General features: G+C 50.9%; 4 protein-coding genes across 5 annotated transcripts in view; 1 reads left to right on the top strand and 3 right to left on the bottom strand.

The window, feature by feature from the left end:
• Positions 1-531: 531 nt before the first annotated feature.
• On the bottom strand, positions 532-1,836 carry LOC133223885 (olfactory receptor 5J3-like). The gene has a single exon (XM_061375001.1). The coding sequence runs from the start codon at positions 1,729-1,731 to the stop codon at positions 748-750; it is 984 nt and encodes a 327-aa protein (XP_061230985.1). The 5' UTR covers positions 1,732-1,836; the 3' UTR covers positions 532-747.
• A 4,308-nt stretch (positions 1,837-6,144) lies between these two features.
• Positions 6,145-9,603, bottom strand: FEN1 (flap structure-specific endonuclease 1). The gene is made up of 2 exons (XM_061374993.1): positions 9,498-9,603; positions 6,145-8,195 (listed from the first exon to the last, which is right to left on the bottom strand). The coding sequence occupies exon 2, from the start codon at positions 8,192-8,194 to the stop codon at positions 7,046-7,048; it is 1,149 nt and encodes a 382-aa protein (XP_061230977.1). The 5' UTR covers position 8,195; positions 9,498-9,603; the 3' UTR covers positions 6,145-7,045.
• On the top strand, positions 9,576-11,236 carry TMEM258 (transmembrane protein 258). Its single transcript, XM_061375012.1, has 4 exons — positions 9,576-9,695; positions 10,473-10,582; positions 10,694-10,867; positions 11,084-11,236. Exons 1-3 carry the CDS (start codon positions 9,693-9,695, stop codon positions 10,818-10,820), a joined length of 240 nt encoding a protein of 79 aa, XP_061230996.1. The 5' UTR covers positions 9,576-9,692; the 3' UTR covers positions 10,821-10,867; positions 11,084-11,236.
• A 3,111-nt stretch (positions 11,237-14,347) lies between these two features.
• MYRF (myelin regulatory factor) overlaps positions 14,348-22,568 on the bottom strand; it is a 59,632-nt gene continuing 51,411 nt past the window's right edge. The window contains exons 19-27 of one of the 2 annotated variants that reach the window (XM_061374951.1): positions 22,348-22,428; positions 20,519-20,604; positions 19,538-19,699; positions 18,671-18,937; positions 17,764-17,851; positions 17,565-17,639; positions 17,356-17,458; positions 16,789-16,863; positions 14,348-15,573 (exon numbers count right to left, since the gene is read on the bottom strand). In XM_061374951.1, the coding sequence (XP_061230935.1) occupies positions 15,487-15,573; positions 16,789-16,863; positions 17,356-17,458; positions 17,565-17,639; positions 17,764-17,851; positions 18,671-18,937; positions 19,538-19,699; positions 20,519-20,604; positions 22,348-22,428 (1,024 nt within the window). In that variant the 3' untranslated portion in view covers positions 14,348-15,486. The remainder of the gene's footprint in view (positions 15,574-16,788; positions 16,864-17,355; positions 17,459-17,564; positions 17,640-17,763; positions 17,852-18,670; positions 18,938-19,537; positions 19,700-20,518; positions 20,605-22,347; positions 22,429-22,568) is intronic. The other variant, XM_061374961.1, reaches the window with a different exon arrangement.

Genomic DNA, 22,568 nt, shown 5'->3' with positions numbered 1-22,568 from the left:
AATAGGGGAAAATCCTACTCTCAGCTGCTGCTTCTAAACCAGATGTAAGATGAAGCCCACAGCAAGGAGGTTAGAAATAGGTGGCCTTTAAACCCCCTCCAACCCACACTGTGCTGTGAAACCTCTTTGGCTGAGCTGGATGCTTGCAGTGGTAGGAAGGAAGGTGCAGGATGACAGACACAGCTCTGCTGCCTCCAGGCTGGGATGTTCTGGTCACACAGTGATTTAGCATCTTCCCAATGCTCAATCACAGCATGTACCCCGCTCATCCTCTGGCAGCTCAGTGGCTCTGCGTCTCCTCCCTTTTCCTTACTTTGCACTGCACATCCTTCTGGAAGCAAATGGGATTTTATGCATTCCCTTGTATTAGCCCAAAGTAAATTGATGTTTTTTGGATGTACCTCCTCAAAACCCTTCATCCCTCCTTGAACTTGCCTCTGGATGAATCACTGCTTGAAGCAGTGCAACTTCTAAAGCTAAACCGAAGAGGGAAATTCCTCATGGGCTTGTTTTTGCCACCTCCTATGATATCACATCTTTTTTCCCCCCCAAAAAAACAACCAAGAGATGACAAGAGAATATTTATCAGGGACCTATACTGAGGGGATGCTTAACATCACTGAGTCTCTGCAGAGTTTAAAGCATGGTTAGAATGTGCTGTACCTGCTCCTCTAAATACATTCAGTTCCTTCCTCCTCCAGACAGCTGACACAAAACGAGTTAAAAAGGGAAAGAGTAGGAGTTCCATCAACCGATTGGGACCGGTTTGGTCAGTGAGCAGCTCGCAATGAGGTTATTTGCTGTTGCTTTTCTAAGGGCATCTTTAACATCCTTGTTCCTCAAGCTGTAGATCAGGGGGTTGAGCATAGGGACAATGAGGGTGTAAAACACAGCGGTGACTTTCTCTGTCTCCAGCGAGTACTTGGAAGCTGATTGCATGTGGCTGAGCCCAGCAGGGACATAGAACAAGGTAACGGCCAGGAGGTGGGAGGCACAAGTAGAGAAGGCTTTGTGCCTTCCTTCAGCAGACCTAATCCTCAGGATGGACAAGAGGATATATACATAGGAGGTGATGATGAGGACAAGCACAGACATGGAAATGGTCCCATTAAGAATTACAAGCAAAAGCTCATTGAGGTGGCTGTCGGAGCACGAGAGCTTCAGCAGAGGGTTAGTGTCACAGAAGTAATGGTTGATGGTGTTTGGACCACAGAAAGGCAACAGCAGCAAGCAACAGGTTTGGATTAGGGAGTTCAAAATCCCCCCCATGTATGATGCAGCCACCAGCTGAACACAGAGCCCCTGGGGCATGGAAACCGTGTAGAGCAGTGGGTTGCAGATGGCTACATAGCGGTCGTAAGCCATCACAGCCAGCAAGAACACCTCTGTGGTCACAAACATGAGGAAGAAGAAATGCTGCAGGAAGCAGGCAGGGTAAGAGATGGTTTTGTTTTCCACCAAGAAGCCAAGAAGCAGCTTTGGAGCAAAGACAGAGGAGTAGCAAAGATCGACAACAGAGAGATTGCAGAGGAAGAAGTACATGGGGGTGTGAAGCGGGGGGCTTGTCTTGATCAGTGCCATCAGCCCAAGGTTGCCCGTGAGAGTGATGAGATAAATCACGAAGAAGATTACAAAGAGAGGAGTCAGCAGCTTGGGCTCGCTTGTCAGGCCGAGGAGGATGAAGTGGGTCACTGTGGTGTGGTTGCCTTCAGCCCAGTCACTGTATTGCATGGCAGCATCCCTGTGGGAAGGAGGAAGGATGGAGTGAAAATAGGGAAGAGCAATGCCATGTGGCTTGCATGTACTGTGTTAGGCTGGACATTAAAACAATAAAGATTTGATAGTTGAGGCAACATCTAACTGTGGTTCTTGGTGAATATTCACAGGCAGAGAAACACACCCAAAACCCTTCAGAAATTCCTTAACCATGAGGCTAAATAAGACCTTTTCCTTTTAAAAACCCAAACCCAATCTTGAACCATTTGAAAACTGGAGAAGAGGTGAAGAACTTGCAAACTTGTCATCACATTTCATTAAGGAGGCAGGAAAAAGGGACTGCATTCCATTTGCTCCATGAGAAAGACTAAATACATCTGAGTGTGGTGCCCCAGGAGCCCTGAATCCATCACCCAACTCTGATACAGCATAGCTGGATCCCCAGCTGCCCACAACAACTCATTGAGTGAGATACCTGAGACTCAGGTTTCCCTGGCAGCCTGGGGCAGAGAGTCCTGTCCTAGACAGCAAAAATAGGCTGAGCTGGCACACTGCATCAGTAGAATCATAGAATAGCTAGGGTTGGAAAGGACCTTAGATCATCCAGTTCCAACCCCCCTGCCATGGGCAGGGACACCTTGCATTAAACCATCTCACCCAAGGCTCTGGCCAACCTGGCCTTGAACACTGCCAGGGATGGAGCATTCACAGATCCCCTTGGCAACCCATTCCAGTGCCTCACCACCCTAACAGGAAAGAACTTCTCCCTTATATCCAACCTAAACTTCCCCTGTTTGTTTTAACCCGTTACCCTTTGTCCTATCACTACCAGTAGTTTTGGTCAGGTTCCAGCACAGAGGGTAATATTCCCCTCAGTGTGGCAAATGAGTCTAACACAGAGTTAGTGCACTTAACTTCTGTTGTCTGCTCCAGCTCAGGTGTTATTTCCATGGTTTTCCCCACTCAAGGTGAAGAAGGCATTGGCAGGCTGCTCCTCACAACTCTGACACTAAGAAATGAACTGGACATCATGTTCTATAGGTAATAGAAAGCTGTTAGCTGTATTTGAGGGAATTCATAGAATCCCAGACTGGTTTGGGTTGGAAGGGAGCTTAAAGCTCATCCAATTCCAACCCCAACACCTTCCACTGGAGCATTTTTAGTCTTCTTGATTAGAGAAAAACCTGGAAGGCTTCCTCATGGAATGTGCCCTGTGTGACATTCCCAGGTCTTTCTGTGCCACTGCATGGTGTGGTGCAGCTCTTGTCCTCTTCAGTTTAGGGCTGGGGCAGAAAAGCCTTTTTGAATGCTTTCCCTAAGGTTTTATCACCATCAGATGGTGACTGACACACACACAGGGTGTGAAGATAATTCCTAGTAACTCAGACCTATGGCTAATACACAGTTCAGGTATATCCTTGTTGAGCTTTTTGCCCCAAATCAGTAAACTTACAAGCTTGAGAGCTGTGGAGTTTATCCTAGCTCTACATTTGAAACCTAAGCCTATGATGCTGCTTGCCTGCCAGATCCTTATATACCGCATCCTTACCTAGCATCCTTATGCAGCTTTCTGGTATCTACACACACTGCGTGTGTATTATCCTAAGGCAGAAGATCCATGATCTGCTTTCCTTCACTCTTCAGGTGGCTCTAATGCCATAGGAGGGGGAAGTGGCAGCTCATGGATGAAGTGAGCCGAGTACAAGTAACGCAGCAGCTCCGTCAGCAAGAAGCTTTTTGCCCCGACTGGGTGATGACACTGTCCCAGAGGGGGACAGCATCTGAGTTTATTTATTCCTTTGGTCCTGATGGATAAAATCCCTCAAGTAAAGCTTAGCTGAGCAACGAGGGGATCATTAGAGACTCCCAGCAGAGCCTGGAAGAGGTTTAGACCTGGGTCCATCACCCCAGCTAATGGTGCAAGGCTCATTAACCTCAGTGCTGATGTGGAGGGGGGGCTCATCTCTGCTGAGGCACAGGTGGGAAAGCCATAGGATTGTGTTTAATGGGATGCCAGGGGTTGGAATTTATTGTGCTGTTTGAACTGTGCAAGTCTAGAGCTTCACCTAAACCAGTTTAAGGTAGCTGGAAGCACCAAGTGCTGTAACCGAAGTCAAATGTGCACATGAATCACTTTATCTCCTTGCATATGCAATGGGTTTTATAGCTTGAACTTGCAATGGGTTTTATAGCTTGAACTTAACCCCCCCCCCCCCCGATCTCTCCCACTGGTGACTCTGTGCCTGGAGATCACCACTGCAACTGCACCCAGAGAGTCATGGAGGCAGAGGAGATACACTTCCAACCCAAAGGGATGAAGCACAACATGTATTTCAGCACAAGCCAAGCCTACAAAGACCAAACCTGGGCTCTGTGGTCATACCTACGATTTTACTTGAGGGTCATTGAGAGTTTTATGTGCATCAATTGACACAACTGCAGCAAACTTTAATGTTCCTTTAAGTCAACTAAAGGTGCAAGAAAGGGCAGTTTTACTTTGTTAGAAATGTTCTGTCATTTGTGCCTCATTCCTTGAGCTATTTGTGGCATTGCGACAGTGTGATACATCACAATGTGCTAGTGCTACTACTACAGTGATACTCAGGCCAGGAAGAAGTGGGCAGGGTTGAAGACTGTTTGCAGTTTCTTTATCCCACTGCTGACTTATTTTACTTCCCTGCTATAAGCATTTTCCCACCTCTTACTTCCATTTATGATTACTTCTTTAAACATTCATCCCCACACCAAAACCCCATTTCACTGTTACCTTTCCACGTGGTCACAAGAAAAGTGTTCAGAGATAAACCAGGAATACTGGATTTAAAATCTCCTGTTAGGGCAAAGTATGGATTGAAACATTTAAGGGAATACAGATCAGGAAGAAAACAACCCCAGTTTTTTTTGTCTTTAGTGCATTTTGAAATGAAGTAATGTAATTAAGTAATGAAATCTGAGTATATAAAATGACTGAACCACTGTGACTACCAGGTAAGTATCAGTTAAGGATGACAGATTATGGCAACACCATAGGAAAATGTCTTTAAATCAAGTTTCACTGATAACTTAATACATGTAATAAACATGTTTCAAAAGACAAGTACCTTCATCATTTGAAACTCAGAGTTTATAAGTGTTTAGCCTACTATATAACATATAATATTGCCTACTATGTATCACACCATATCAGTAGTGCAGTCTACTATTGTTATAATAGTGTAGGGATAACTTACCCTGGTGACCAAGTGGATCTGGATGCAAGGAACTGGGTGCATGGAGGGGGAAGGTGGGAAAAGGAGAGGAAGTGTAGGAGTAGAATGTGGTAGACACTGAAACACCCCAGAAAAGCCAGGCTTTCACCTTAAAACCTCCTGGTAGAAGTGCACCAAGGACTTAGTCCAGGCTCCACTTCCCCATTAGAAAAGACAAACCAGCACCAGGACAAGTAGAAGTTGCTCAAAGCATTCGAGCATGTTTTTTCCAGCTGAAGGAAAAAAGCTTCTGGTTTGAGGACAAGGATTCAGGGCTGAAAACACACTCACAGGCAGAAGCCTTGTTAAATACATAAATACACAGAACGAGTGATAAATCATCCCTCATGCTGCTTTTAAGTTCTGCTTTTCCTCCCCCAGTGCCTTCCTGACCACAGAATCCACACATAGTATGTTGGGATAACACACCACACCAGTTACCTGCAATTGCATGAAGCATTGAGGCTTCCCCTTGCCAAAATATCCCCGTTTTAAGGTTTGGGATTAAGGTTATGCCAAGACCCTGTGAAAACCCACCAGATGAGAGAAGCAGATTTGTTAAGTTTTGGGTGCTCTGCTACAGGTGCCTCTTCCTAGGCAGGATGAGCTCCATGCACAGTGCCTGTTGCCACACTTCATTTTACATCTGAAAAGTTCTGAGATGGTTTAAAATCCAGATTATTCTAGAAATGTTGATGGAATCCCCCTGTGAAACAAGCTCATTTTATAGAACCTCAGAATGGTTTGGGTTGGAAAGGACCTTAAGACCATCTAGTTTCAGTCCTCCTGCCATGGGCAGGGACACCCCACCCTAGACCATGTCACACTCTATCCAGCCTGGCCTTGAACACTGCCAGGGATGGAGCATTTACGACTTCTTTCTGCAATCTGTGAAGAACTGCATCCTTATCTCCAACCTGAACTTCCCATTTCAGTTTGAACCCATCACCCCTTGTTCTACCACTACAATCCCTGAGCTTTTTACTTTACAACTTGGCAGTTGCCCCACAGACTTTTGATGCCTACACAGCATCCAAAAGCCTGAAACTTGGGATTTCCTGTATTCATGCGTGTGCTTCATGTTTGGTCCAGGTTTCCCTCTAAAAGTGGGATTTTTCTTTACCTGTAGAGCCTTCAGCAAGGATGCTAAAGCCACATCCCCAGAGAATGAGAAACATGGTGTTTGTGTATAAATTTTATTCTGAAAACAAACCCCAAGGACAAGGAACTATGCAAAACAGAGAATAAAATAAAACAAGCCAAGAAAGCAGCACTATCTTTTTCTTAGCCCGGAGCCTGTCTCTGTGTGTACGTTGTGGAAGGATGCCTCATAGAATCAGGGAATGAGCAGGTTTCTATTCTAGGTTAATTGACATTTTTCTTTCTAAACATAAATCAGAACCTGGCAGCAGAATTCAGGCTGGGAGAGCTGCAGCCTCAGCTTGTCCCCAGTTTGGACACTAAGAGGGGATGGAATGTTGCTGGAACTCAGATTCCAGTCTTACATTAAACAAAGAAGGGAACCTGCACCCAAACCTCATTAAAGAGAGAAGTTCACCTTGTTATTTCAGGTCTCCTTCCCAACCCCAGTCTGCCTTCAGTTCACATCTAAGGTTTCTTCTTCAGCCTCTGCTGCTTGCTCCTACATCCTTCTGATGCACTGTGTCAGAAAACCTCCATCATTTGGACGCAGTTTGCTCTCTAAGTGTTTAACTCTTTATTTCTTAAATCCCAGATGGTGCTTATCATCAGCACCTCCCTTTATCTCTACAGCCTGGGTATCACCTCTAGTCCTGGTGGCTTTATCAGAAATTCCAAAAGGCTGAATGCTGTTACTCCAGCAACAATTCCTCCCCTCCAGCTCCCCCACTGTGGTTGTTTCAGCTCTCATTCATTACTGCTGCTGCAGTGTCTGATTTACTAACCTAGCCTTGTTAGGAAGTGCTTAGCCAGCATCCTTCTTAGCTCTAACACACAGGACAGAGAAATTACAGTTTGCTATTAGCCTAAAGTTCCTGGTTGAACATAAAAACCAATCTCAGTCAGCTCCATATCCTGCAGAATGTGATGAGCCACTCTGGCTATTTCCCCTTTTTGGTCTTAGAGGCCGTGGCGTTGTTGGTCTTGGCTTTCTTCTTTGCTGACCCCTTGGTCTCTGGTTCTTTGCGTTTGGCTGATGTGATGGAGCCTGTCACCTTGAAGAAGTCATCCAGCCTGCCCTGTGTGCTGCCCTGACGGCTCTTGCTCAGCCTTTTCACCCCATTACGGATCCGTTCCTCATTGAACTGCTTCTCCCCACACATGAACTGGACGATCTGCTCCTCATCCGGCTCGGTCCACTTCAGCTCAATAGTGTCAGGGTTGACCACATCAGGCTCTAGGAAGAGCTTCTGGGCCTCTTTGTGCAACCAGTTCTCAGGCAGAGGGTACTTCTTGGTGTCTATCTGCTGAATGATCTTCTCGATGGTTTTGTGCTCCTTGATGAGCTCAACAGCACGCTTGGGCCCGATGCCGCGGATGCTTGCGCAGTAGTCACAGCCCAGGAGGATGCAGAGATCCACAAACTGCTCCCAGGTCAGCCCCATATCCTGCAGAATACGGTTCAGGTGGAACTCCTGGATGGGCAGCTTCTTTGTCTCGCTGGCAGTGAGATGCCTCATCAGCACAGGACTGCCAAAGGTCAGACAATCCATATCTTCTGTAGCAGCCGCATAGACCTTCCCAGCCTTCACCAAGGTAGCACAACTGGCTTCAGCCTCCCCTGGTGCCTCCACATAGGGGATTCCCATCAGGGTTAGCAACTTCTTGCACTCATCATTGTGCTGCTGGGTCACCTTGACCAACCTCTTGCTGTATTTCTCAATGTTGTTCTCCTCTCCAGCCTCCTGAGCCTCCTGGAGGTGTTTCTCAGCCTCAGCCCGGCGCTCGGTTCTCTTTGCCAGCTCCCCTGACTTCAGCTGAGGGGGTTTACCATCGAAGACATAAACTGGCTTGATGCCATTCTCCACCATGCGGATGGTCCTGTAGAACATGCCCATCAGGTGGCTCGTGGTCTCACCCTCCTCGTTCTGAAGGACATCAGCTCCTTGCCGCACAGCGATCAGGAACTGGTAGATGCTCATGGAGGCATCTATAGCCACCTTCCGGCCAAAGTAAGACTTGATGTCATTCTCCCGGATGGCAGCAGGTGCCACATCTGCAATAAGCTTGGCCAGGCCATGGATTCCCATCCTAAGGAACAGAAAACAGATGCTGGGATCAGCCTCTGCACACACATGGTGCTTGGGGTTAGGAAGTGGTGTATCACCCCAGCAGGGAGGACCAAAGGGCTGTGATGCTGTAACCTCCAGCCTCAGCATCATTCCCTACCCACCATTACACCCCACCTCAGCCTCCCCACTTAACCCCCTGCCTAAGCTCACTGTTACCCCACTTCCTATCTTAGCTTCTCCCAGTTCAGCCCCTCTATCACGCCTCCCACTGCCCCACCATTATAACAGTCTAGGCCCTATTACCCCCATTCCCACCTCCACCATCATAGAATCATAGAACAGTTAGGGCAGGAAAGGACCTTAAGATCATCCAGTTCCAACCCCCTGCCATGGGCAGGGACACCTCACACTAAACCATGGCACCCAAGGCTCTGTCCAACCTGGCTTTGAACACTGCCAGGGATGGAGCATTCACAACTTCCCTGGGCAACCCATTCCAGTGCCTCACCACCCTCAAAGTAAAGAACTTCTTCCTTAGATCCAATCTAAACTTCCCCTGTTTAAGTCTGAACCCATTACCTCTTGTTCTATCACTACAGTCCCTAATGATGAGTCCCTCCCCAGCCACCATTATCCCCTCCTCACCCTGCCCCAACCACCATTACCCCCTCCCTAGACTGCCCCAGCCGCCATTATCTCCCCTCGGGGCCCACCTCAGCCTGTCCCACACATCCCCTCTCGCCTCACTCTGTCCTGGCCGCCATTGTCCCCTCCCCATCCTCTCTTCAGCCTCCCTCAGTCACCATTATCCCTCCCCATTCCCTCCCCAGCACTATTACCCGCCCCATCTCCTTCTCAGCCCACCCCAGTCTCCATTATCCCCTCCGCGCTCCCTCCTCAGCCGCCATTACCCCTCCCCATTCCCTCCGAGCACTATTACCCGCCCCATCTCCTTCTCAGCCCACCCCAGACTCCATTATCCCCTCCCTGCTCCCTCCTCAGCCACCATTACCCCTTCCCCGTTCCCTCCCCAGCACTATTACCCGCCCCATCTCCTTCTCAGCCCACCCCACACTCCATTATCGCCTCCCTGCTCCCTCCTCAGCCACCATTACCCCCTCCCCGTTCCCTCCCTAGAACTATTACCCACCCCATGTCCTTCTCAGCCCACCCCAGTCTCCATTATCCCCTCCCTGCTCCCTCCTCAGCCACCATTACCCCCTCCCCGTTCCCTCCCTAGAACTATTACCCGCCCCATGTCCTTCGCAGCCCACCCCAGACTCCATTATCCCCTCCCTGCTCCCTCCTCAGCCACCATTACCCCGCAGCTCTCTCCCACCGCTACTCCCGCGCTCCGCCGCAAAGCCCGCTGGGAGCCGGCAGAGCCAATAGCGAGCGGCTCCTGTTGGCCCCGCCCCCTGTCCCGGCATGCCTCGCTCCCCCTTCCGCTTCCGCTGGGTAGCGGCGGGACCGGAGGCGACGTGTCGGTAACGGAGCGGGGACCGGGCCTGAGACCATGGTGAGGGCCGGGGCTATGACCATGACTGGGGCCCTGGAACCGCGCCGGGGTCGCGTTGAGGGGCCGGGAGCCACCTTCATTACCCCCGTTCCTAGAGTCATTATCACTGCCCTGCTCCCTCAGCCTCTCCCAGCTCAGCTCCTCTCCCTGTCACGTCTCACTCCCACTATTAGAACCATTTAGACCGCATTAGGCCCATTCCTTGGTTGCCATTTGTCGTGCTTTAAGCCGGGACGATAACTCACTCCCCTCCTTTCCCCTCTGCTCCCGGAGGGATGGGGAGGAGAATGGAAGGATTGTAAATTCCACGGGTTGGGATAAGAACAGTCCAGTAACTAGGGTATAACAGAAATCATTACTGCTATCACCGATAATAATAAGAGAAATAACAAGTGGAGTGAATACAATTGCTCAGCACCCACCAACTGATACCAGCCCGACCCAAGCAGCGATCTGGGCCTTCTGGGTGACTCCCCCCAGTTTCCATAGTGGGCATGGCATGCTGCAGTACGGAATACCCCTTTGGTTAGTTTGGGTCTGGGGTCCTGTCTCTGCTTCCTCCCAATTTCTCACTGGTAGAGCATGAGACTGAAAAGTGCTTGATTGGAGTAAGCATTACTGAGCAGCAGCAAAAACATCGCTGTTACTGGCGTTGCTCTCAGACTAAAGTCAAAACCCCAGCTACTAAGGAGCAAAATAACTGCTCCAGCTGAAGCCAGGACACCATTTCCCCCAGCCGGTTACTTCTCCCTGCTCACCTTTGCTTTGTACCTGCAGGAGCTGGAGGCAATGAGCAGATACACCAGCCCGGTGAACCCTGCTGTGTTCCCGCACCTCACCGTGGTGCTGCTGGCCATTGGCATGTTCTTCACCGCCTGGTTCTTCGTGTATCCCCTGGCTGGGGGGGGGGAATGGGATGTGAAGGGGGGGAACGACAGGGAGTGGACAGGGGTTCCTCTCACCCCACCTCTGTTATCACCTTAACCCCGGGGCTGCAGCTATGAGGTGACTTCTACCAAGTACACACGGGACATCTACAAGGAGCTGCTGATCTCGCTGGTGGCCTCGCTCTTCATGGGCTTTGGGGTTCTCTTCCTGCTGCTGTGGGTCGGTATCTACGTCTGAGGCACAGGCAGCAGAGCACTGGGACCACCTTGTGAACGCCTGTAGCTGTAAGCTCCTGAGGGCTTGGGGGGGGGGGGTGTCCAGAAACATGGCTGATCTCTGTAAAAGCCACCTTTCCTCATATAGAGGTGGGATGTGCAAAGGGCTGTGCCTCCTTGCAGCAGCAGCCCCTGGGATGGGTGTTGCTGGTGCTCTGTGGCCTCAGAGCGTGGCCCTGGGGAGCATGGTCCCACCAACCTCCTTTATCTCCTCTTTGGTTCTAGGTGGGATGCCCTAAAGAAGCTCCTTTTGTACCTCTTTTCTACTTCAGCACCACATCCCATAGCAGACATGGGCTGTGCTCCCTCGAGTGACTTCTACCAAGCCAACAAACCAACCCTGAATAAAACTGGCTCTGTGATGCCTCTGCCTTTGCACTCATGGTTTCTCTTTTAAATGATTTTGTGGTTTTCTAAACCACTTTGATTTTGGCCCAAGATCCACTTACCTTGGGCTGGGATGGTTATTTATGGATTTTCAAAGCTGTTGGTGCCCAGACGTGTTTCACTGCAGCAAGACTCCAGAAAATCAGTGTTTCCTGCTTCCTCCTAAGCCTGTTTTTATAGCCTTCAATCTTCCCACCATCGTGTCCCCTCACCTTCTCACCTGATGGCCATGCTCCTTCTAATCCTGAGCCAGTGGCTTTGTGGCCCCCACTCTTTGGCCACTAGAAGAGTTTATGGACTATATATTAATAGGTAGTTTTCAGTTTATAACCCAGTTTTCAAAGCATTTAGGTGTGGCAAATCCCACTGATGAATGACGTGGGGGTTTCCTCCATCTTGTGGGAAGCAGTTTTACAGCTACTGAACCAAAACCCAGTTATTTCCCAGCAAGGGAGGATGTGCCAAGAGCCATCCTTGGATACAAAGCAGTATTTATATATTTATTTATATGGGTATTTTTACCTCCAGCATAAAACAAAGTCTAAATAAGCCAAACAATAACAACAAAAAAAAAAAAAAGTGGGGAATCCAGAGATTCAGCACTCAAATGCAGCAAAATATAAATACAAATCAGAAAGAAAGGAGGGAAACCACCTTTGTTCCCCACAAATAAAAACTGAGCATGGTAATACCTGCTAAAGAATGCAACCCTACAAACTTGCTGGCAATATACAGTGATTAAAGCTGTGACAGCAACATTTAAAACCCAACAAATTAGTGCTTTACTTGTTTTCTTCCTTAACTCGTGCAGTGGTGGCAGAGTCTCTATTTACAGGCTTTTAAGCTCCATCAGTAGGACAGAATGTTTGTGAATTTGCTTTTGAAACAAACTCTGAAACAGCCAAGCTTTGGCAAGTGGCCTCATTTCCACTTTGTTTTCCTTCCTGCTGAGGATGTCTGGAGGGATGAAGTGTTTCCAGTGGGAAGAGAGGGCTTTTCCCTAAGCTGGAGGGCTGGAGGCAGCAGCTCGGAGCTCCCTCCTCTTGTGCAGGGCAAGGCCTGATTGTGAACTCTTTTGTTACTGATTGGGGATGGGGAACACATCTGTTAGGGCACAGACACTTTGGGGGGGACTCTATATAGTTGTTTCCTTGGGCTTTGAAGCAATCCTGTGAACTTCAGTAATCACAAACCCCTTTGGAGCTCATTTCTGCTTTGCTCTGCAGCAGCTGCCAGACACTTTGTGATACACTTGAAGACAAGATACAAGACACTAAACCCTGCATTTTGGATCCCTCTCCTGACACCATGGATTGCTTCAGCCCGGTGCTGCTCTGCTGTGACACAGCTGTATGTGGGTAGGACCAGCCTTGGCACTTCAGGTGTTGCCTTAGTCTCAGTTTTTAAGCTATTTCCCCCTGGTTTTGAGGCACTCAGTGGTTTATGTACATGCGGGGAACCTCTGTTCCCTTGTGCTGTCCTGGCATCAGAAAAAAAGGCACTAGAGATGTTTCCGTAGCCCTTAGGCACTTGGGTTGCTGGGAGCCCTCATGAACCCCATGGTTCAGCGTCATAGGGATACCTGAGAGACTCCATCTTCTCTTGGGCCACTGCTTGTAGCACTTATCTAGTGATTGATTCCTTCCCTTCAGGAGTGGCTTTGGAGCTGCAGTCATGGCTCTTCCTCAGCCAGGAACACCAGTAAGTGGGTGATTACAGGCAGTGCTTTCAGCCCTAGCCATCACAACACCCCCCATCACCTCTTCAGGGACTGAATGAGCACATGGGCATCTAACTCAGCTTGACAATACAAGGGGAAACAGCAGGTCTGAGATGCAGACCTCTAAGATTGGCAGAATTCAAAGAGTACATGGTGTCACCCACCACTAAGGACAGGTCAGACTGGGCCACTGATTGCCAAGTGGAGAATAAAAGCTGCCAAGAAAGTGCCTTCCCAGTTTAAGGCCAAGCAGAAGAAGGGTGGATGGAGGGAAGGGTTCTGTGTGGCTTCCCCAGAGCTACACCATGGGGTGTTATTCGTGCTCACTGGGAGAAACAGAATCCTGCTGAGCATGGCACAGGGTGCCCAGGGAAGCTGTGGCTGCCCCATCCCTGGCAGTGCTCAAGGCCAGGTTGGACACAGGGGCTTGGAGCAAGCTGCTCCAGTGGAAGGGGTTGGGGTTGGAGCTGGATGAGCTTTAGGGTCCCTTCCAACACAAACCACTCTGGGATTCCATGGAGCTGAGCTGTGTGTGCGCAGGTGCTCCCACCTTTGGGGTCTCTTGTGTTCCCACTGAGCTTCCCAAAATCAGGTAGTCCCTTAGCTCTGCTCCTGCTTGGCTGCCCAGCATTCCCTGCTCACCCACTGGATCCAGCCTGCTCAGTTTTCCATGGATTTTAGTAATTGGAGAGCATAACTAGTGTATAGTTGTGCTTGGTGCCTGTGGGAATGCAGCCCTGAGCTGCAAGTAAGGAGCCTGTGGTGGCAGAGGCACCTGCTGCTGGTGATGTCACATGGAATTGCAGGGGTATGGCTGCTTTCCTGGGACATGCTTGGAAAGAAGCTCCAGGATGTGTGACAGGAGTTGAAAACTGCTCCTGGACTTGGAAGAGGAGGATGTGCAGAGTCTTTGCAGCTTGTTTCTCCAGAGCAGCAGAGCCATCCATGGACTCCTCAGTGCTGGTGAAGGGAAGGAGGGATTGCTGTGTCCACCTCCACTGAAGGCAACAAAATGCAGCAGCCGGAGCCTGATGCTGATTCCCCCAAACCAGTTTGGTTCAAATGATGTCCAGTGGCAGGGCTGCAAGGGGCAGGATGTGCTCTTCTCTGAAGCCAGCTTAGAGTGAGCTCCAGGATGGGTGAGTGACATTCCCCCCTCACTGCCTGTCCCCAGCAGTGCCTGAGCGTTCCTTTGGGAAACAGCTCATCCTCCAGGAACTCAGATGTCTCCTTAGCAAGAGGTGCTGGAGCAGGATGAGGGGAGGACACAGGCACTGGTTGGTTGGTCTGATGCATCCCAGCACTGCTGTAGCTTTAACACGGAGCACCGCAGTGGCCCCCTTTGGTTTTCTGTGCAGGACACACGTAGCTCAACAGGGACAGAAGTAAAAGACCCATTTTTATACAGTTTAAACCCAAACTAATTCAGTAGTTTAGCAAGTTAAGAACTTGTAACAGTAAAATACCCAAAATACACTTGTCTGCTTTCAGCCAACAGTGCCAGCGAGGACACACAGTCACTGCCATTGCCCCTTTGGGGGTGACAATCAGCCTCTTCAGTGCCTGGCAAGGAGCTGGTAGCCAGTGAAGCCACCTCACATGTCCCCAGGGACTCACCCTTGCTCTGCATGGTGCCACCAGGCTTTGCCAGGGGTCTCTCATGCACATCACCTGGGTGGCTGGGTCAACCTGGCAGCTCCACGCACTGCAAGAGGCCACACACTGCTGCCAAATGACAGTAAGAAGGGGTCCCACCACATTTAATGCAGGTGACTCAGGGTCATTGATGGGAAGTGTCCTCACGCATGGTATGGCCTGGGCACAGCCTCAGCAGCAGCTTTAGTGGGGTTCATCCAGCCAGACCTGGGTAGGGTGAAAGAGTCCAGCAAGGAGGGGGACAGAAGGGGCTAAAAATGAAGCTGCACCTTCTCTCATTGTCCATAGAGAGTCCATTCCAGGTCCAGGGGTCAGGGGGCTATGGAGGGGTGGCCCTGGGCCAACCAGAAGGAACAGCAACTCCAGTGTATGACTTCCAGTAAGTCCAGGCACAGCCTGCCTTTCCAAGCCAAACTCCAGCGTTGTGCTCTTGGAAAGGGCTCCAGTGTTGAGCAATTCCAGTGTTGTGATGTGGTACATCAGGGCCAGCACAGGATGGAGCTCCCATCCGTGGGCAGACCTGTCCAGTGTAATGCTTTCAAATCCAGTGTTGCAAGGGGAAGGAGAAGCGATGGAGGACACAAGCATCCCAGTAAGGGATGGGGACACAGGTTTGGGATGGTGGAAGTCAGGGTGAGGTGAGCCCAGGAGATACCAAGGGGCTGGTTGTGTTTCTGTGGCTTAGGTCCCATGTTCTGCATATGCTTCAGTGCCTGTGGCACCAGTCACAGCCAAACCAGCCCCACACAGGAGCTGGGGGTGATGTGGGGCTGGGGGCTAGCAGAGGAGGGCACACAGGAGTCTTCCCCAGAGTCACCAGTCCCCCTTCCTCTCTCCAAGCAGAGGGCACTGGTGCTGCCAGGACTCACTCACAGAGCCAGTAAAACTGAAGGTAATAGTCAGTGAAAAGGTGGCCCATCTGCTCAGAAGCTGTGCTGCAGTTGGCTTGGCCCTGTGAGAGAGCAAGAGAAAGAGCTGGTAAAGGTAGGATACATGATCCAAGGGGAATTGTGCCTGAATTATGTGTTAGGTAAAGAAAAGTCATCCCCCAACCACCCAGGTAGCTGTAGAAGGCAACAGCCATGATGGAGAGGGTGGTGGAAGTGCTAAAACTGATTCAAAGAGGGTAATCAGGTGTTGCAGTAGGCTTCCCAGGGAAGTGCTGGAGTCACCATCCCTGGAAGTGTTCCCAAACTGTGTAGACAGGACCCTCAGTGCCATGGGCTAGTGGGGGCCTTGGCAGTGCTGGGCTAATAGAATCATAGAACAGTTAGGGTTGGAAAGGACCTTAAGATCATCCAGTTCCAACCCCCTGCCATGGGCAGGGACACCTCACACTAAACCATGGCACCCAAGGCTCTGTCCAACCTGGCCTTGAACACTGCCAGGGATGGAGCATTCACAACCTCCCTGGGCAACCCATTCCAGTGCCTCAGCACCCTCACAGGAAAGAACTTCTTCCTTAGATCCAATCTAAACTTCCCCTGTTTCAGTTTGAACCCATTACCCCTTGTCCTGTCACTACAGTCCCTAATGAAGAGTCCCTCCCCAGCATCCCTATAGGCCCCCTTCAGACACTGGAAGCTGCTCTGAGGTCTCCACGCAGCTTCTCTTCTCCAGGCTGAACAGCCCCAACTTTCTCAGCCTATCTCCATACAGGAGCTGCTCCAGCCCCTGAGCATCCTCGTGGCCTCCTCTGGACTTGTTCCAACAGCTCCATGTCCTTTTTATGCTGAGGACACCAGAACTGCACACAATGCTCCAGGGGAGGACTCACGAGAGCAGAGCAGAGGGGCAGGATCAGCTCCTTGGACCTGCTGCTCACGCTCCTTTTGATGCAGCCCAGGATACGGTTGGTTTCTGGGCTCAAGCACACACTGAACCCCGCTCATGTTCATTTTCTCATTGACCAACACCCCCAAGTCCTTCTCCTTGGGCTGCTCTGAATCCGTTCTCTGCCCAGCCTGTAGCTGTGCCTGGGATTGCTCCCACCCAGGTGTAGGACCTTGCACTTGCCATGGTTGGACCTGATGATTTTAAAGGTCTTTTCCAACCTGGTTGATTCTATGGTTCTAAGGCTCTCAGTGCAATGTAGCTGCTAAACCTGCCACGGCCCCATTGCTCTCCTCCTGCTCAGCCCTGGCCAAGGCAGCTCCTGGTTACTCACAGGCTGTGCTACCCTGAAGTGGTAGGTGAACTCCCGGAAAGACATCATCACGAGAGGCCAGCGGTGCGTGGTTTCCTGGGGAACAAAGGAGAATTGCTGGGATGAGACTGGGGCTGAGCATCTGGAAATGTCCTCCTGAGCCAGACTAGCAAGGAAACACAACCCTGGGCTGTCAAGTGCTGCCTCTGGAGGAGCAACGTGTCCAGGGTCAGCAGTTAGCTGGACTGAGAGGGACAAGGAGGGTATGAAGGGTTTGCTGCAGCTCTGCATATCCAGACCTAGAAATCCCCCTGAAGGGATTTCATTAGGACGTGGTACACCCTGGTCTCTTCCCACATTCCTGGGGCTCATGCAGAGGGGTTGGGTGGGATGATTCCCTGAGTGAGCACATGGATCAGGTATCCACACACCTCCGGTGGATGTCTGATGTTAACCAGTGCAGAGTTCAGCTTTATCTGAGCATGAATCCCCTCGTGTGCTGCCCTAGCCAGGCTGCTGGCATCCCTCTGCAGGGATCAGTGGTGTGCTGGGGTGACCTGTATGGATTTTGGGCTGTTCCCTCCCTACCTGTGTGCCTGTGGCATCGGTGGAGCTGTTCCTGCTCTCAGCATCCTGGCAGGGGTCACTGGAGACAAGGCCACAAAGGGAGATGGACACAGCAGAGGAAGAGCTGAGGAGACAAGACTTAGTAAGCCCCTGAAAGGAACAGCCTCTGCCACCTCTCCCCCAACTTCAGGGGGAGCAGAAGACCAAAGAGATGAGCCCTGTGCACTCACTTCATCTCCAGGGTTAGGTTGGTATTCACTGCTGTGAGCTGGCTGATGGGGATGCGGTAGGTGAAGTTTCCAGTCCTAGGGACACAGAAAGAGCATTGGATCTCACCACGGTGGCTGTGGGACAGCCAGGACAGGACCCAAAGTCTTTTGTTGGGTGAAGCTTTAGAGGGGAGCTCCCAAAAGTGATGCCATCACTCACCTGCATGTGTCAGCAGCCGCACAGTGCTGGGACTCAATGGCCATATTGATCTCCAGGATCCGGATGGAGAGCAGCACTGGGCTTGATCCTGCAGGATGGAGAACAGGCTATTGAGGAACAGCAAAGGGATGGTGCTGGGGTACCCTGAAGGATGCCTGGCACCCAGACCAACTTTTCTTATCACTGTGTAATCAGATAGGGGTTCAGACTGCTGCAGGGCTGTGCTAACACCGCATCCAGCCATGGAGAGCCAGGAGAAGGGATGCTCCGGACTATACCAATGGCTGGTCATCAACACTCCTTTCTCTTTGCTGCCAGCATCACTGAATCTGCGTGTTTCTTCCTCTGGATCTGATTTACCCATGGCACACCCAGATGGGGTTATGAATGGAGATGCTGCTATGGCAGCCTCAGAAGGGAACTAACAACAGGGTAACATGGCCAGAAAGCATAGGGCAGCACAGGGGAGGAAGGGCTCCATCCAGGGCTGGAGGTTGACTCCTGCTGCACTGAGGGGCAAACAAGCTGCAAGATGGAGAGACACAGTGAGACCTGTGCAGGAGAATCATAGAATCATTTAGGTTGGAGAGGACCTTTAAGATCATCAAGTCCAGCTATTAACCCATCTCAATAGTTTCCATTCCACAGCAGGTCAGATACCGTTTTGCTTATCAAGATGTATAAATGTATGTATAAGCATTAAATTAAATAAATAATTAAATAAATAAATTAAACTAAATGAATTAATTTAATTAAATACATTTAAATAAAAAACATTAAAACCATTAAATAATGTATGCATCAAACATTAACATTCAAAAGATGAGACCCGGTTCCTTGAGGACACCCCAAGAGGGAGCCCAGGACCACGGTGTCAATGCAGGGAGAGATGACAGAATCCACTTACCACCCGAGCTGGGCTCCTCTGCACGGGGCCATTGGCTCAGCGGCTGCTTGATGCTGCGCTGCTGCCGGGGCTGCCCCAGCGAGAGGTTGGAGATGTCCTTGGCTTTGCTGTGGGTGAAGGGGGAAGAGGGGCTGGCATTGGGGCTGCCGAAGCTCTGAGACCTGTCTGGTGTCTTGGGCCACTTGGCGTAGGAAGTCGCTTTCCCTGGGATGCCCCTGGATTTGCCTTTGATGTTAGTCACGGGCAGGAGGGAGGGTTGGCTTTGGTCTATGAAGCAAAGGGAGAGAAAAGGTGCGGTGAGAGACTAGATCCCAATGGGATCCTTGCAGCAAAGGGAAGCTAGAGAGGGACAAAGCAGGACACAGCCCTGTGCTCGGTAGGGCACGGTGCTTAAGGCAAGGTCTCCAGGGGTCTTTTGGCTCTGTGGTGACTGCCCAAGGTGATGATGGTGGAGCAAAGGAGCCTGGCAAAAGCCCTGCTTGGGCAGCCAAAAGGCATCACAGGCCTGGAATGCCAGAACCCTGCTTGAAGCCAACAGAGGAATGAGGTCAGATTCAAGGTATGGCTGCTCTGGCACACTGGACTCCTGGTACAGCCTCTCATGGCTCGGTGCTGGCAAAGCATCAGCTTCAAAGACCTTCCAGCCCTCACTTACCCCGGTTGCACAACCATGGGTGTCTGAACCATGCCCCATGGGTTCAGGCTGGCAGTGCTGCTTTGTCCCACTGCACTCAGTGGGTCCTGGCAGGTCCCAACCCAGGCAGGGGGGTAATGGGAACCAGGCACATCCTATTCACACAAGGTGAGACAGGCCTGGGGCCGTGATGCAATGGGGAGGCAGACCTTGGTGCCTGGCTTGGTTCTTACCTGTCCGGTTGGTGGCATGAGTGGGGCTGGTCTCAGAGAGGGTAACAGAGGAGGCGTTGGTGGGAGCAGCAGAGCAGCACGTGGAGAAGCAGGGGGGGCTGAAGCAGGCTGACACGCTGGGAGCAGCTGAGCCCAGGAGCAGGTCATGTGTGTCCCCTGCGGCTGCAGGGCAAACAGAAGGGACATGAGGAGGAAGTCAAATGGAGAGACAGCCAAACCAAAGAACACCAAGGGCCCCCAGCATCCCTTCCATAGAACCAGAGCCCCAGGACCTTGCAGCCCAGAACCCCCCCCCCGTGTGTTGGGCTGCACAACCAGAGTGTGAGCAGCAGCTCAGGGAGGGGATCCTGCCCCTCTGCTGTGCTATGGGGAGACCCCCCTGCAGCCCTGATCCAGCTCTGGGGCAGCAGCACAAGAGGGATGTGGAGCTGTTGGAGTGAGTGCAGAGGAGGCCATGGGGATGCTGCAATGGAGCAGCTCTGCTCTGGAGCCAGGCTGAGAGAGCTGGGCTGGGGCAGCCTGGACAAGAGAAGGCTCCTGAAGGGGAGACCTTAGAGCAGCTCCAGTGCCTAAAGGGGCTGCAGGGAACCTGGAGAGGGGCTTGGGACAAGGGCCTGTAGGGACAGGCCAAGGGGAATGGCTTGAACCTGCCCGAGGGGAGACTGAGCTGAGCTCTTAGGCAGAAGCTCTTCCCTGTGAGGGTGCTGAGGCGCTGGCACAGGGTGCCCAGAGAAGCTGTGGCTGCCCCATCCCTGGCAGTGCTCAAGGACACAGGGGCTTGGAGCACCCTGCTCTAATGGAAGGGGTTGGGGTTGGAGCTGGAGGAGCTTTAAGGTCCCTTCCAACCCAAACCAGTCCGGGATTCTATGAGTTCCCAGTGCCAGCAAGCCCCTGGCATGGAGGACCAGCCACATCCATCACCCTGCACCACAGCCCATCATCATGTACCTCCACCAGACCCTCTGCCCCGCTGTGACCTACCGTGGTGTGTGGGGATCCTGCTGCCGGCTCCACCCGATGCAGCCGTGGATCTCACTGTCTGTGTTTTATCAAGGTTCTGGCTTGACCTGAAACGGGCAAACCATGGTGAAGACACCGACCACATGGACAACAGTGTCACTGTATGTGAAGAGAGAAGCGGCTGTAGCAGTGAGTGGGGTGATGGGACCAGGTACATGGAGCAAGAGCCGATGTGGAGAGCATGAGGAGAAGCACAGACTGGAGCCATCTGGGAAAGGAGAGGCAGGAGGGAAGTATGGAAGCCATGGAGGCAGCAAGCAGAGCATGGAGAGGCCACAGATTCAATGGCAATCCCACATCTGCCAAGGGCAAATCACCGCTGGTTCAGAGGATAACAGTGATGCTCCTTTGATGTTCACTGTGCAACAGGGTCTACTTGGCTTCCGATAGTGTTCTCCTAGGTGGATTTATGTGCTCAGGTCTCAACACATTAGGCCATAACAGGCTCCAAGCTCTCACCATTCCTTAAGGGAATTGCCCTGTATCTCTTGGAGACAGCCTGTTCCTCCCCTTGGTTGTTATAGACACACACAATCCCACCTACATCCATCCCAGGTAATTTCAGGTGTTCCACTGAAGCTACCAAGACCTGAGCTGAGGACACCACAGCCACCTCCTGGGAGTAAAGCAGATGTGAAAGGGGAGGAACCACTGCCTCATGCTATACAAGGAGCCCAGAGCAACACCATTACATGGGCACATCTCACATGGAGATAGGGGATAACCCAAGTTCTTGCCTTCACACACTGTAGCTGTCTGCTAAGCAGGAAGTTTACTGAGCTCCTAACAAAGATACTCAAGATTTTACCTGTCCAGACCCTGCCCAGGAGCAGTTCAGTTCTACCTGTCCCCCACTGTACCCACATCTTGCCTGGTCCTTTTGCATTGCTCAAGGTCTCTCAAAGATAAACGGAGCTTTCACTCATTAGAGACATCAAAACACCATATTGTCACTGCAGGACTTAGCTTAGTACATGTATTTCTTCTCCTGGTGAAAGGAGATGCAGCAGTGTTCTCCTGGAGGGAATATGGGCACAAGCCAAAGATGCACCCCTCACCTTCATCCCCTGCATCATCAACACTTCCCATGCTTGGCTTTATCTTGCATCCCAAAAGCAGATGCTTTTTAACAGCTTCCTATGAAACACCCAGATACGGAGTTCCTAAAGAACAAATAACTGTGCCTTCCACTGCTCCTCGTGCAGTGCTTTGTTCAAAGGAACCTGATGGACAGATAGGTCCTGAATTTCATCTAACCAAAGTACTTTCCAGCAGATCCCATAAACCAAAGTGCTTTACAGGGTCTAATGGGTAACTCAGCACCTTGCCATCTATCAGCACCTTTCCAAACACTCCCAGAGGTGATGGCTCATAAAAAGAAACCATTTAGGGTTTGTTTCTATCCTTTCACACAGTGAAATGGATTGTACTTGAGAGTGAACCTCCATAACAAAGCTACTGCCATAGGAAGAAAAGTAGGAACAGCTTTTGGGCTAATCCTTCCAAGTCTTCATCCTTTCTACATACTCCCTTTACTCCTTTCAAACTGCTCCTGCTCTACCTGGGATATGTAATGTCTTTATTTAGCCTATGATGAGTTGGTTCTTCAATCTCCTACTTGTTCCCTAGCTCACAGGGTCCATAATCCTTCCTTTTGGACTTGCTGATGTATACCCATCTCCCTTCCTCTGCTTGCAATGTTTCTTGGTCTTCTGTGGTGCAGATGGAAGAAAGAAGAGGAATTGAGGGATGCAGCAATTCAATAGGGGTATAATGAAAGAGTAACATACCGTGGACACAGAGCGACCGGGACCACAGGACCCCTGTACCGAAAGAGGGCCAGGAGACAGGCAGTGGGCACAGCAAAGGAGCTACAGGACAGTGAGGGGACATGGGAAAGATGAGGAGGATATGGAACAGGACATGGATGATAATGGAAATGAAAAGACAACGGGAAAATGAAAGACAAAGTGGGAAGAGAACGGAGGGGATGAGATGGAACCAGAACAGG

The sequence above is a fragment of the Neopsephotus bourkii genome, unplaced genomic scaffold (assembly GCF_033783945.1).
Source record: "Neopsephotus bourkii isolate Nb327-2 ecotype Australia unplaced genomic scaffold, CSIRO-AGI_Nbou_v1 NB_177, whole genome shotgun sequence".
NCBI lineage: Eukaryota > Metazoa > Chordata > Aves > Psittaciformes > Psittacidae > Neopsephotus > Neopsephotus bourkii.
This window is presented reverse-complemented; position numbering and strand designations above follow the sequence as displayed.